At 42.9% G+C, this 15,047-nt stretch overlaps 1 protein-coding gene across 1 annotated transcript in view; it reads left to right on the top strand.

Annotated features, from left to right (window-relative positions):
• Nucleotides 1-15,047, top strand: part of IGF2R (insulin like growth factor 2 receptor) — a 294,611-nt gene that overhangs the window by 72,009 nt on the left and 207,555 nt on the right. Inside the window, exons 5-6 of the mRNA XM_082249744.1 lie at nt 3,835-3,967; nt 12,422-12,542. Coding sequence (XP_082105870.1) covers nt 3,835-3,967; nt 12,422-12,542 — 254 coding nt within the window. The remainder of the gene's footprint in view (nt 1-3,834; nt 3,968-12,421; nt 12,543-15,047) is intronic.

The raw sequence follows: 15,047 nt of genomic DNA, 5'->3' as shown, positions 1-15,047 counted from the left end.
TGCGATTCTTCCCTTCCAACATTTAAGTACTACAGGAAGCGGTAGTTACCGTTCCCTGAATAGATCTTTTCCTTTACCTTTTCCTAAGATTAGTCCCTATACCTTACAGGAATCGGATCTGGTTGACCAGATAGGCCAAGTAGCCTCTAGTCGGGTGACTTCGGTCCCTGAGGTTCAACCAGAAAAGATCACCCTTCCCGATAACAATCAGGTATCTGATAAATGTGTGGGAACAGAAAACGACCAGACTTTCTCGGATGGTCGGGGCCAGATACCTCTAGGGACGCCTGGTTCAGATTCTATCAGCGCCAGTGGTCCTAGAAATTCTAGGCTGGCCTCCTCAAGCCGGCCTGGCCGACTTGGACATGCTAGTCGCAGACGTTCCGTGGGAACTTCGTCTCAGGGAGTGTCTGTGGTCTCAAGGACCAATTTACCATCATGCTTTACAGTCGCTGGTTTTAATGGCCTGGCCATTGAGACCCAAGTACTGAAGGACAGAGGTTTGTCTACTTCAGTCATTCCTACCCTTATCAAAGCAAGGAAAGCGACTTCCAGCAAGGTCTATTATCACACATGGAAGACTTATATTGCGTGGTGCGAATCTTTAGGATTTCCTCCACGTACCTATTCGGTGACTCGAATATTGGCCTTTTTGCAACAAGAGGTTGAGCAGAAGCTAGCCTTGAGCACCATCAAGGGTCAAGTTTCAGCATTAGCAAGCTTCTTTCAGAAGCCTTTAGCTACCAAGTCCTTGGTGCGGAATTTCATCCAGGGGGTGCGGCACCTGGCTCCACCAGTCCGCGCGCCCTTACCGCCCTGGGATCTTAATTTGGTTTTGTCGGTTCTACAGAAACCTCCCTTTGAAAACATCAGGGAGATTCCCTTGCTTACTTTATCCCAGAAGGTGGCCTTCTTGGTGGCTATTACTTCTGCTCGCAGGGTGTCAGAACTGGCTGCATTATCATGCCAGTCCCCATACCTAGTGATTCATAGGGATAAGGTAGTACTTCATCCTAAGCCATCTTTTCTTCCTAAGGTGGTTTCAGATTTTCATCTGAATGAAGATATTGTACTACCTTCCTTGTGTCCTCAGCCCAAGCATCATCGGGAACATGCGTTGCATTCCTTAGATGTGGTTCGGGCAATCAGGGTATACCTGAAAGCTACGGAATCATTCCGTAAGACGGATTCACTTTTTGTGATCACGGATGGCCCCAGAAAGGGTTTGCCTGCATCTGCCGCGACCATTGCCAAATGGATTAGACAGACGGTGGTACAGGCTTATTCTATTAAGGGTCAGAGTCCTCCGTTCCCTGTTAGGGCGCACTCCACTCGAGCGCTCAGTACTTCCTGGGCCTTTCGCCATCAGGCGTCAGTGGTCCAGGTATGTAAGGCGGCCACCTGGTCGTCGGTACATACCTTTACAAAATTCTATAAAATTGATGTGACGGCATCGGCGGATGCCTCATTTGGCCGCAAGGTTTTGCAGGCCGCAATTTGAGGAGACCGGTGGTCTACCTCGAGGGTTTTTTCTGTTTGAAAAAAAAAAAAAATTTTTTTCTCTTTTTTGTTGAGTCTCATCATTAAGGATGAGCATTGTAAACTTCTAGTTGGCACCGGTTGGGCCTTCTAGATTGGGATTTGATTTTCATTTTCCCACCCCTCATTTGTGATACTGCTCTGGGACGTCCCGAAGGTGCTGTATCACCGAGGACTACGTCTGTCAATGAGCGATAGAGAAAAATGGATTTTTGTAAAATCTTACCGTAAAATCCTTTTCTCTTAGCTCATTGACAGACGTAGTCCCCGCCCCTCTGTTTTTTGAGTTGGGTTGGGTTAAAATCTCTAAAGACTGCTTTTTCACGTAACTGATTTGCTGAGGCAGAGAGAGAGAGGATATACCCTCTGGGACTGCCCCTAGGGTGTGGCCAGAGCTTTTTAATTTCCTGTCTAGTCCTGCTCCTGTGGAGGCAACATAACCCGAAGGTGCTGTATCACCGAGGACTACGTCTGTCAATGAGCTAAGAGAAAAGGATTTTACGGTAAGATTTTACAAAAATCCATTTTTTTTAGTGTCACTCAAAGGCCCCTTTTACACCGAGAGACCGATCAGGTCCACCTGTCATCTTTTCATACAGACCCGATCAGACCATCCATTGCTCTCTATGGAGCGGTGAATGTCAGCGGATGTGTCAGCTGACACCTCCGTCATCTGATCTGATCCTGTGCGCTAAAAACGGACCATCTGTCCATAGGATTGGCTGACAGTCGGATGGAAACACAGGTTGTCCGTTTCCATCCGACTGCCCCATAGAGGACAGTGAGCTGTGTCCACCCTGTATACGGGAGCAGACATAAGCCTGTCATCTGCCTGTTCAGCGGACAGATCCCCCACAGAGCAGGCAGATCCGTTTGGAGTCCGTCCTGTCTGAAAGGGGCCTAAACCTCTGTTACATTTATAGACATGTGTTCTGTTTTCTTCCTGAATGTGCCTATGCTGGATCCCAAGGTATGAGAAGGAGCCACTCAGAAATTCCTGCTTGAATGATCACTGCCAGTTAAAAATAAACATTCTCTGGAAAATGTTAAAGTTACTGTTCCGGAGCCTCTGTTTGTGCAGATTAGTTTGTGTGTAAAATGATCCTACCGGAAGCAAATGCTTGACTGTGTTCCCATTGAAGAGGGGGTCACTCGGATCCTGTCTGAGTAGGTTGTTCATGTGGACAGACAGTGAGGAACACTTTCATGTGGAGTACAGACAATTAAAAAATTATACAAAGGATATACCGCGTTCCTACTGAAAAAGAAATGGCTATAGTGACTAAAATTTAAAATAACCACTTCTTCACCCTTATTTATTTATTTTTTTTGTACCAGCGATACACTTTACCATTATGATAAAGGGGCAGGTTTCATTTTGATTTTTGTGCCTTTAAAATACCAGTACAAGTTTTGAAAGACAATACCACCAAATGAAATGCTACCCTGTATAATAAATACAGTAATGACAAACCCATTGCTGTATTATTAGATGAATAGCTAAAACAATAATTAACAATTGGGTTTATATTTAAGGCTTCATATATACAGACTTCAGCTTGTATAATAACAGTGTGTAACGCAAGTTATTACAAAATAGTTGCAGAATTTTCAGCCTGGTTTAAGCAGCTTTTGTTGCAGCCTTAAAAGCACCCTTTAGCTCCAGTTTGGGGAGTTTAACCACATTGTCGCTTAAAGCTGGCCATAGGCGGTTCAAATCTCAGCCGTTTCAGCAGGGACTGGCTGAGATTCGAACCATGTATGGGCAGGCTGATTGTACCCAAGTTAATTGATCGATCAATTTGGGTTTAACCAGTATGTTGGATTTTTTTCATGTGATTATTGCCAGCGGCTATAGTCATTAGCAATAATTACTGTGTGTTCTCCTGGCTGGGAATGATACAAACCTTAAAGATCAATTGGCATATCAAGCTGATCACTAAATCTCATAGGTGGGGAAGTATGGACCACCAATGACTAGCACCAACATCCATCAGAATGGCAGAGATGCTGAAAATGGCTGATGGGTTTCTGGGGCTCCGCACCCTTTCAACAGAACCTTCCTGATGTCAGCTTACAGCTTTTTAAATCCCATCCTTGCGTGTGGCCATAGCCAGTCCTTAAGTGCCTCCAATTAGGAGTGCTGTATGGTGGGAGTGTGTGTGCCCTGATTCCAGATAATACTTCTGTTCCCTAAGTAGCATGTACATTGGCCAATGTTTTGGTATGTGTAAATGCTGCTAAGTAGTTAAAATGTTTAAATACACATGTAACAATTTATACTTATTTGTTTAGGTGCCCTGTTATATTTTTGACGCCGATTACAAGAAGCATGATTTGAACCCATTAATAAGGACCACTGGTGGATACTTAGTAGATGATTGGGATCCTGATTCTGACTTGTACATTAATGTTTGCCGAACAATTGGTAAGGTTGTGTTTTCATCCTTTTGTATTTTTTTTTGTTTTTCTTATAAGGTATTTTCAATATTCCCATCACACATTTTCCTGAATAGGACTTAGGAATGGCGGGTGCTAAAGCAACAACCAGCTGGAACTGGAGACTTCACAGATAAAATGTATATATTTTTCAGCACACCATGGATCATCGAATAGTGTCCAAAATCTTTGTTACAGAAAGATCACATCACAAGGGACATAATGCAACATTTCAGAGCCATGCAGGACCCCTTTGTCAGGCATGTGATGACCTCTCATGCTTGATGAAGGGGCCCGTGTGGCTCCGAAATGTTTCACTATGTCCCTTGTGATGTGATTGTTCTGTAATAAAGATTTTGTAAGCTATTTGTTTATCTATATTGTGCTGGCAAATTGCATACATGTTTTTTTCTTCTTATAGGGGCCCTTTTTCTGGAAGGGTACCTTCGTCTCCCTTTCTTAGGCCAGAGTTCTTATTTCATTCTAATTTCCACAAAAGTGTGAAATCTGCCACTGATGACCACTTCTTCTCCTAAAGATTCTGATTACCTGGCAGTCTTGCTGCTCTAGTGGTGTAATTACTTGAAGTCATTGACCTGACACAAATATCAGATCAGGAGTTCTGACTTTGTTCTGACTTTTACTAGTGTGCATGTCTATTCCAAGCCAGTGATCAGAAATACTAAATCCAGAGACAGCCAGGCAACTAGCAGCCTCTGTTAAACTCAGTGCAAGTTTCCTGTAATTCCAGGCAAACTGGTAACAGACGACACAGTCGAAATACATATATGATAAGTGTTTTACCTACAAAGGAATTCTTAGGCCGGCCATACATGGTGCATATTTCTTTCCTGCAACCATGGGTTGCAGGAAAGAAATTTGCGTGATTCCCCCATCAACACAGACAGTGCTGACAGCAATTGTCTTCTCCCGGCGGGGAAGCCGTCCCAGCTGGGAGAAGACCATGATTATCGCTAGTGACTATAGCAGCTGCTTGCTATTATAAGAAGTAAATCTGGCAGGCTGGTTCTAACCAAGTTGATCAACTTTGTACATTCAGCCTGCCCATTAACGATTCGAATCTCGGCCGGTTCAGCAGGAAAATATGGTCGGCCTTAGTTCTGCCTAATTAGTCTTGGTATAGAAACACCCGTACAAGACAACGGGTAGGCTTCCACTTTCGCAAGATCACAGCTTAGTCCAGAATACACTCCCAGCTTGCTGATTTGGATGAGAACTTCTACACACCATCTACATTGAGCTTTGAGTTTTCTGCATGCCACCATACATGTATGGTGTGAACAGTTAATTAAAAATACATGTAGCATTTTTAGTTTAAATAACATTTATTCATTTGTACTTTTTATATCTACTTGAAGTACAGGTTTACATATTCAGTGATGCATTTTTATGAATGCTTTGTACCTATAATCAGGCAGACGGCGGCATATGTACAACTTGGATATTGGAAAATGAATACCAGTCCTCACACATGGTTCCTCATCAGTTTGTTAGCTGGCCATAAACGGAGGGATTTTCATGGTTACAGGAAAGAAAATCACTTGATTCCCCCATTAGCACAGTCAGTGCCATTGTGTTCTCCTGGTAGTGACACTGTTAGCAGGTATAATAGCTGCTAGCAATAATCGCATATAAAATCTAACAGGCTTTTTTTTTTTTTTGTAAATTTAAATGTATAGTGGGCATGTTTTGAATGTAATAGTTTTGTTGTAAAATGTAATAATCTTTTTAATAAAAAAAGTATCTGATTAAATAAAACCTAACAGGCTGGTTGTACCCAAGTTGACCGATCAACTTGGTACATTCAGCCTGCCCATGGTTCGAATCTCGTCTGGTCCCTGCTGAACCGGCCAAGATTCGAACAGTCTGTGGCTTTCGTTTAGGAGATAAATATTGAACACTAATATGCTTTAAATAACTCCTACAGTAGCCTCCTATCAGCTTTTAGCAGTTAAAAGTATGTAAAAAAAAAAATCAATACCTCACTGCAGTACATGCACCTTTCTTCTTTATCTCTTTAACAACATGGCAAGTACAGAAAAATAAACATTTATTTTCCAGAAATTCAGCGTGCTCCTAGCGGACTGTGTGAGCTGACAGCTTGGTTATTTTTCTGTCCTGAAATCCCAAACAGTGTTGTTGGTCTCTTGCCTGCTGGTTTTCAGAACTCCAACTTTCCTCCATCTTTCTTTATTCGTTTCCACATACATATGTTCATTTCTTTACTTGTAAAAACAATGATGCTTCCAATGACTCCCAAGCAGTGCCGGGACACGGTCATTCAGTGCCCACGGCAAAGATCCCAAACTACACCCCCTCCACTGTTCAGGGGGGATCCTACGCTCAGCAATCACTTGCTTGTCAAAATCCCTGCCGCTGTCAGCCCTGCAAAAGAAGGAAGGTGACCCAATTCCTATAATAAACTGTTGCCCACAGGGCAGCAAGCTTTCCTGCCCCCAAGAGTCTGTCCATGCACTGTGTAGTGAGAGGACTCTTGGGAGATGTAGTTTTGCTGGTATGCCTTTTTCAGTGGTGGGAACTTTGCTCCCAGCAACTGTCCTACAAGAAATTTCCAAGCCTGGTGATATCGCAAAGAGTAAGGAACAAAATAAAATAAAAAAAAAAAAAATAGAATCCTGGTATATAATGTAGATGGGGAGAAAAAGAGAGAGGTTTTGCACTAAATGCGCTTCTGGAAGAATGGTCAAACAATCCCATAGACACACTCCTAAACCTTGTGGACAGCCTTCCCAGAATAGTTGAAGCTGGTATAGCTACAAAGGGTGGGCCAACTCAATATTGCACCCTACGGACTAAGACTGGGTTGCCATTAAAGTTCATGTCGGGGCAGGCGTCCCGATACTTTTGACAATATAATGTATGTCATGTGTTTACTTGTGTTTTTTAAAGGGCCTATTGCTCACAATGGCAAAGCATAATTGGTGATAACAACAAGAAAATGCAGCCACTGACTGCTAGCTTAGTTGGTGCCATTTAAGACATCTGCAGTGTAGGAATGTGCTCTAGCGCATTGTGGTGCTGTTCATTTTGGAATGGCACTCCCAACACACTAAGGCAACACATCTCCAATGCATCTAAATATTCAAAGCTATTAAACCAATGCGCTACGAAAAAAAAGGTAAGGCATATAGTGAAAATAAACAGTAAGTAATGAACACTATACCTGAAATCTAGCAGCCAATCTCTGTGTCACTACATACAATATGAATAAAATCAAAGCTATATGGAACGGCGCTACAATAGTGTAAGAAAATCAATTAAAAAAAATTTAATTATATATGAAACAGTATATCAAAGTATGATAAAGTGCACTAATGCTTCAACAAATATATGTGCATGTGCAAATAATTATATCTATTAGACAATAGTAAAGTTAACGTGCATGTGCAAATAATCATAATATATCTATTAGACAATAGTAAAGTGAATTTGCAAAACCGTGCATAAGAAATAATGCACACCACCCAACAAGTGAAATAGTGAATCAGTCCCAAACAATTTATGGTACTGAAACCAAACTGAAAACAAATGTTCAAAGGTGATTGAAAAAGTCCATTACTCCATGAATGCAGTGATCCAAAAATGATGACAATGGTGCAGTCTCCCAACAACCGGTATCCAACAGTAAGTGCAGTGGCCTCTCACCTTAAAGCACAATATCATTGCATTTTGCACATTCACTTTACTTTTGTCTAATAGTTATATTATGATTATTTGCACATGCACGTGTATTTGTTTACGCACCAATGCACTTTATATTTATCATACTTTGATATACTGTCATATATGTATTTTTATGACATCTCCTATGCATGTATTGCAGCACACCACAACAACTAGTAACTCTCCTGACTGCATTGTGGTGCTCTTTCCGAAAAAAAAAAAAAAAAAGTGGATGTCTGATTTTGGGTGTGTTCCAATGCGCTTGGCAGCCTGTTTTTTAAATGGAGATAATAGCAGAGCTAATGTGTTTCAAAATAAGTAATCCCTGATGCATATCAGGCCTTCCTTTTGCTTTTAATATTTCAAAGAATTTAATAAACTGTGAACTATTTTACTATGTTTATCTTTCATCTTCGCATAACATGCTGTGTGCTCAAACAGGTTTATCAGGTTCCGTATTGTATTGCTATGTTTAAAGTCGAAATAAAAGCAAAACTTTATTTTCGTTTTAGCTAGAGTAAGGGAGGATTTATAACCCCTGTAAATTTTAATTTTGTGATCTGTTTCCCATTTGGGAGATTTCTCTTTACCGTAGCTTGTCCATACACTAGTAGAATTTTGTTTGACCACTTTTGTTTTAAGAACACTTGTTTTTCTAATTGTTAGTAGGGTCAGATTAACGCACTTTTGCGACTGCAGTTACGAGAAAATTAGGAGGAGAATGCAAATCAAGCCCATTTACTCCAAAATGGAATGTTAAAAGCAAATGTTTAATAAAACACTTTCGAGCAACATTTTTCATGTCGTAAAATGTACCGTTGAGAATTTTCGGGTGAATGTTCGTGGGTGGGTTCGTTCGAAAATCTACTTGTGTAGGCTAAATTAAGCCAAAGCGGGAAGTGAGGTAATCCCTGGTTGTTATCAGAACTAGTGCAGAGAGAGAGAGAGATACAATTTTGCCCCTGTACAAATCATTAGTAAAACTTCACCTGGAATATGCAGTTTAGTTTTGGGCACTAGTTCACAAAAAGGATATCGGGGAACTGGAGAAAGTGCAGAGAAGGGCAACCAAACTGATAAGAGGCATGGAGGAGCTCAGCTACGAGGAACTGAATTTATTCTCTCTTGAGAAGAGGAGATTAAAGGGGAGCATGTACAAATACATAGGGGTCCATAAGTGAACTTGGTGTTGAGTTATTAATTTTCAGGTCATCAGAGGACAAGGGGGCACTCTTTACATCTAGAGGAAAAGAGATTTCATCTCCAAATACGGAAAGGTTTCTTCACAGCAAAAGCTGTGAAAATGTGGAATAGACTCCCTCCAGAGGTGGTTCTGGCAAGCTCAGTAGATTGGCCTGGGTTTTTTCCTAAATATATTATAACTGGGTACTCGCATTTATAGGTAAATTTGATCCAGGGAATATCCGATTTGCCTCTCGGGGGATCAGGAAGGAATTTTTCCCCCTGCTGTAGCAAATTGAATCATTCATATTGTGTATATGGGATTGTATGGGTGTGTGTTTGTTTTTTTTTCTTTTCTTTTTATTGGTTGAGCTACAGTAGATGGACTTTTGTCTTTTTAAACCTGACTATGTAACTATGTTTTGTCTACAGTAGAAGATTTCCCCTCTATTTCTGTTCTGGTGACATCCCAAAATTTGGGATTTACTTTCACTTTTGGTGAAAACGATAAGCAGGACACATAAAGAGGGTGACTCTCCTTTAAAGTCAATTTTCAGGTTTCCTGTAACTTTAAAGTGTTCATTCAAACCAGCTTCGTTCAAATATTTTCCCTCACTAAGTGTTGCAGTGTCTCTAAGAACTGTGTGTACTACATGTAGTCAGTGCTGTATCTAGGCCTAGGCCGACAAGGCCCAGGCCTAGGGCGGCACTTTGCAGGGGGGGGCGGCAAAAAAGCCGCCTCCCCCCCTGCAAGAAACACCCCCAACCCGTCCTCCCGAATCCCGGGTAGCGGCAACGCTCTGCTGCCTTCCGCCGCCCACGGCCACCTGCCGCACACAAGCAGTCCCAGGCGGCCGGCGGCTTGAAGAAGACTACAGATTTGCCTTTCACTGAAGGCAGCTGAAAGGGCGGCGACAGCGGCGTACTTTGCCAGGGGGGAGGGAGGGGAGGGACAGTGCCACCCCCATAGATGCTGTTAACTTCACCTAATTTAGGTGGTGGGGCGGAGCCTAATTCTCCGCCCACCCTCCTCCGTGCAGCCGCCATCCCTGCACATGATCCCTGGGCTGCCCTGCACAGTGCAACTGACTGTGCGTGTTGGACGAGGGGAGAGAGCAGGGGATAGAGAGCAGAGGAGAACCCGGGAACCCCCAGGCCAGGACAGCAGGAGCCAGGAGCAGGTACTGTAAATGAACCTAAATTAAAACTGTGCTCTGCACTGACTGCAGTACATACATTTTAACAGAATGTGAACTGTTTAATGATGTTGCATTGTGATTTTATCATGTACAAAGTGTTTCATGCATGCTAAAATCAATGAAAAATCATTAAACAGTTTACATTCTGTGAAAGTTCATGTACTGTAAAAAAAAAAAAATGTAAAAAAACATTAAATATAAAAAAATATAAATCTAAAAAAAAAAAAAAAAATGTACTGCAAAGTGTTCCATGCTCTAACTATTACTACGCTGTATCTTGGCCTAGGCCGACGGCTGTTCTAGGGATATTTTGCCACCCCCCCACACAGAAAACCCCCTGCCCTTCCTGACCTGTCCTCTGAGTACCGCCCCCCATGCTGCCTCCTGCCGCCACAGCCGCCTGCTGCACACATACAGTCCCCAGCGGCCGGCGGCTTGCTATACAGTGCCACTTGTCAGTAAGAGGCCTACTTTGCCAGGGGGGAGGGAGGGACTGGTTGCCCCACAGAGGCTAGAGCGGCCGGTGACTGGCCAGACCGGCTGCACTTACTTCAGCTGGTGGGGGCGGAGCCTAATGCTCCGCTTACCCTCCTCCGCACAGCATCACTACACAGTGTAACTGTGTGGGGGACAGGTCTGTCTTTGTCCATAGGAGAGAGAGGAGGACCAGAGAACCCCCAGGCCAGGACAGCAGGTACCGTATTTACTTTCCGGCCAGTCGGACAACCAAATTTAAACTTTGCACTGCAGTACATACATTTTAACGGAATGTGAACTGTTTAATGACTTTGCACTGATTTCAGCATGCATAGATGGAGCACTTTGCTGTACATGAGCTTTCACAGAATGTGAACTGTTTAATGCGTTTGCATTAATTTCAGCATGTGCAAAGTGTTCCATGCATGCTGAAATCAATGCACTTCTGGACCGGAAGGATTTGCCCCCTTAATGACCAGGCCACTTTTTGTCATTCGGCACTGCGTTACTTTAAAGAGGTTGTAAACCCTTTTTTTTTTTTCTTTTTTCCTCTTTACCCTGAAAGACAAACACATAATGAGCTAGTATGCATCGCATACTAGCTCATTATGAAATACTTACCTTTGAACGAGCCCCCGCCGTGCCACCTGCTTACCTGTATGACGGGCGACATGTCCAGTCGCCCGTCTTCCGGGATCGCGGCATCCGGCCATCTGATTGGCCGGAGCCGCGGTGACGTCACTCCCGCGCATTCGCGCGGGAGCCGACGGTCACGGCACGGAGTTCTGAAGGAACGAGTGCCCGTTCCTTCAGAGCGCATGCGCCAGTGACGTCACTGGATGCATGTAAGGTAAATATCTCCTAAACGGTACATGTTTAGGAGATATTTACAGTACCTATAGGTAAGCCTTATCATAGGCTTACCTATAGGTACAACTTGCCGAGGAGGGTTTACTTCCTCTTTAACTGACGACTGCGCGGCCATGCGATGCTGTACCCAAATAAAATTTACATCCTTTTTTTCCCCACAAACAGAGCTTTCTTTTGGTGGTATTTGATCACCCATTTGGTACCCACTTTTAATGTACAGAGAGGAAGAGGTTGGGCTTAAACAGGAATGGGCGTGGTTTACAGATGTCAGGGCGGGTCTTAAACAGGAAGGGGTGTGGCCTTGATAGGAAGGGGTGGGTCATAGTTAAATCAGGGGGTGCACGAGATTAGTCAGGCCTAGGGCAGCACAAAACCTAAATACACCACTGCATGTAGTTTCAGATACATACAGTACACAGTGCTGGAGTTTCTGTGACAGACTTCGTGTCTCACACCCGGGACAATGCAGAGTTGTCTGAGTTGCTTTTAGCCATTAAGAGGCAGCTTTGTATTCTGTGAGTGAATACAAAGTTTCCTCTGATTAGCTGAATCAGCGTGGCGGGCCAATGACATCACACTGACTCAACCAATAAGAGGAAGCTTTGTATTTTCAGAATACAAAGCTGCTTCTGAATGGCTGGGTGCCGCTTAGACCAACTCTGCATTGTTTCCGGGTGTGAGATGTGAATTCTCTGTCTCGCAGCCAAAACCCAGCACGGTATGCTGTATGTAGCTGAAGCTACAATGCAGTACATTCAGTGCTTAGGGCCAGTGCAGCACTTAGTGAACAAAATAGTTTGTCTAGACCAGCCTGGTTCAAACCAACTCATTAAAGTAACATTAAACATAGAGATCAGCTTTAACAGGGACATATGGCAATAAAAACCCTGACTGGTGTTCTAATCCCTCTCCACTCTATCTAAACCTAAATGTATTCGTTAATGCATTATGTTTGGGTGTCTATATTTTAAAATATATTTTCTGAATTTTTTTTTTATTTCCATCAAAAGGCAATTCAGTAGGAGACACGTCGGCTTGTCCTGCAGCAAGTGCTGCTTGCATTGTTAAAGGTGGCAAGGCTTATGATATTGGGCGACCAAAGGAGCCTCTTAAATCCTATGTGAAAGAGAGGTAAATTTTAGCTTGCTTTTCAAATGTTGTAAAAGTTTATTAAATTAATTGTTGTACTGTGTTGAAGGTTATGTAAACATTTATCAAGTGTCCTGGATATGTGGTTATGAATAGGTGTCTGTGACGTGAAACGCGTCGACCTGGTTCCCTGTGTGTCTATGCTGTTATCGAGGTTTTACATTTCTACAATAGAAGAAATAGAAATTGGATTTTTATATTTGGGAGTGCGCTCATCCAATTCTTTCTTCCAGTGGTTGCAGTACGATCGAGACCTGCACCTCCTTAATTGACAAGGCACTATAGTGTTGGACTGACCTGGAGTGGTGCATTATCTCTGCATCAATGTCTTTGATATGTAGTAAATTTGTGATCCACAAAATGTAAAAAAAAGAAAAAACACTGTACATTGAAGGTTTAAAAATACTTTTTTGGTTAAGTTTGCAGTTGTTCGGGTTACAAAGGCCATGTTTGCTTTTTACACAGGCAGAATATGATTCTTGCCAAGTGGGGATGCACACCACTGCACAAATTTTGGCTAGTTGAGTTTGTCTCAACAGGTTGACCAGAGGTAGCCACTAAGAGAAGAATCTGCAAGGGTGTGCAGTAATTAAAATGGCATGTGTGTCCTCTGGGAAAGGTGTAGTAGTCTATGCCAGGATATACGCTGTATGTACCGTTGATAAACATGAAGAAAGTAGGAAATTCAACACCGACTTGACTGATGATAAAACACACTGCTCCAAAAAAAAATAAAGGAACACTTTTTAATCTGAGTATAGCATAAACTCCTGGGATACTGATCTGGTCAGTTAAGTATCAGAGGGGTTTGTTAGTTTCAGCTGCTTTGGTGTTAATGAAATTTACAGGTGCAGTAGATGGGCAACAATGAGGCGACCTCCAAAATAGGAACGGTTTTTACAGGTGGAGGCCACTGCTTTTTTTTTTTTCCCCTACTCCTCTCTTCTGATTTGTTTTCACTAATTTTGCATTTGGCTGGGGTCTGGGTCACTACTGATAGCATGAGGTGATACCTGGACCCTAAAGAGGTTGCATATGGATTCCAACTCCTCCAGGATGGCACATCAATACGTTCCATTGCTAGAAGATTTGCTGTGTCCCCCAGCACAGTCTCACATATTCCAGAAGACAGGTAGTTACTCTAGGAGAGCTAAACAGGGCCGTTGAAGGTCTTTAACCCATCAGCAGGACTGGTATCTGCTCCTTTGTAGAAGGAGGACCAGGATGAGCACTGCCAGAGCCCTGCAAAATGACCTCCAGCAGGGCACTGGTGTGAATCTGTCTGTCTCTGACTAAACAATCAGAAACAGACTTCATGAGGGTGGCCTGAGGGCCCGATGTTCTCTAATGGGCCCTAGGCTCACTGCTCTGGACTGTGGAGCTCAATTGGCATTTGCCATTGAACACCAAAATTGGCAGGTTTGCCACTGGTGCCCTCTGCTTTTTACAGATGAGAGCAGGTTCACCTTGAGCACATGTGACAGATGTAAAAGGGTCTGGAGAAGCCATGGAGAATGTTATGCTGCCTGTAACATTGTTTAGCTTGATTAGTTTGGTGGTGGGTCAGTGATGGTCTGAGGAAGCATATCCTTGGAGGGACGAACAGACCCCTACAAGCTAGATAATGGCACCCTGACTGCCATTAGGCATCTGGATGAAATCCTTGGACACATTGTCAGAGCGTACACTGGTTCAGTGGGTCCTGGGTCCTCCTGGTGAAGGACAATGCCCGGCCTCATGTGGCAGGAGTATGCAGCCAGTTCCTGTAGAATGAAAGAATTGATACCATTGAATGGCCCCCACTCTCGTCTGACCTAAATGGAATAGAACTCCTCTGATACATTACGTTTTGATCCATCCGACCGCCAGGTTGCACCACAGTCTGTTCAGGAGCTTAGTGATGCACTGATCCAGATCTGATCAGAAATACTCCAGGACACCATTTGTTGGCGTATGCCCGGACGTTGTCAGACATGCATACAAGCATCATGTGGGGGCCATACAAACTTCTGAGTATAAACATTTTGAGTTGCTGCAATGGATATTCAGCAAAATGGACTAGCCTGCTGCATCACTTTTTCACTTTGATTTTTGGGGGTGTCTTTGCATTCAGCCATCTGTAGGTTGATAATTTTCATTTACATCAAACGATCTGGCATCCTTTCATTCCTAACACTTTATCCAGTCCATATCAGTATAGATATCCAGCATGAGATTTTCCCCATTGAGATCTGATGTGTTTTCAAAGTGTTCCTTTCATTTTTTTGAACTGTGTAGTAGTTAGCTTTATTCGATATCCACCAAGACATAAAAGTAGCCATCATATAAAAGAATTGACGTGTTTCTGCCCCAAGCTTAGAGCCTTAGTCATAATAAAATATATTTTATTATGACTGAGGCTCTAAGGTTGGGGCAGAAACGTCTTCATTTTTTTAGCTGATGCATACTTTTATTTTGAGGTGTTCACAGGCTAAATTTAAATTGGAC

This window comes from Pelophylax lessonae, assembly GCF_965119305.1.
Source record: "Pelophylax lessonae genome assembly, chromosome: 3".
Lineage (NCBI taxonomy): Eukaryota > Metazoa > Chordata > Amphibia > Anura > Ranidae > Pelophylax > Pelophylax lessonae.
The sequence above is the reverse complement of the archived record's forward strand: the minus strand, read 5'-3'. Positions and strand labels throughout refer to the sequence as shown.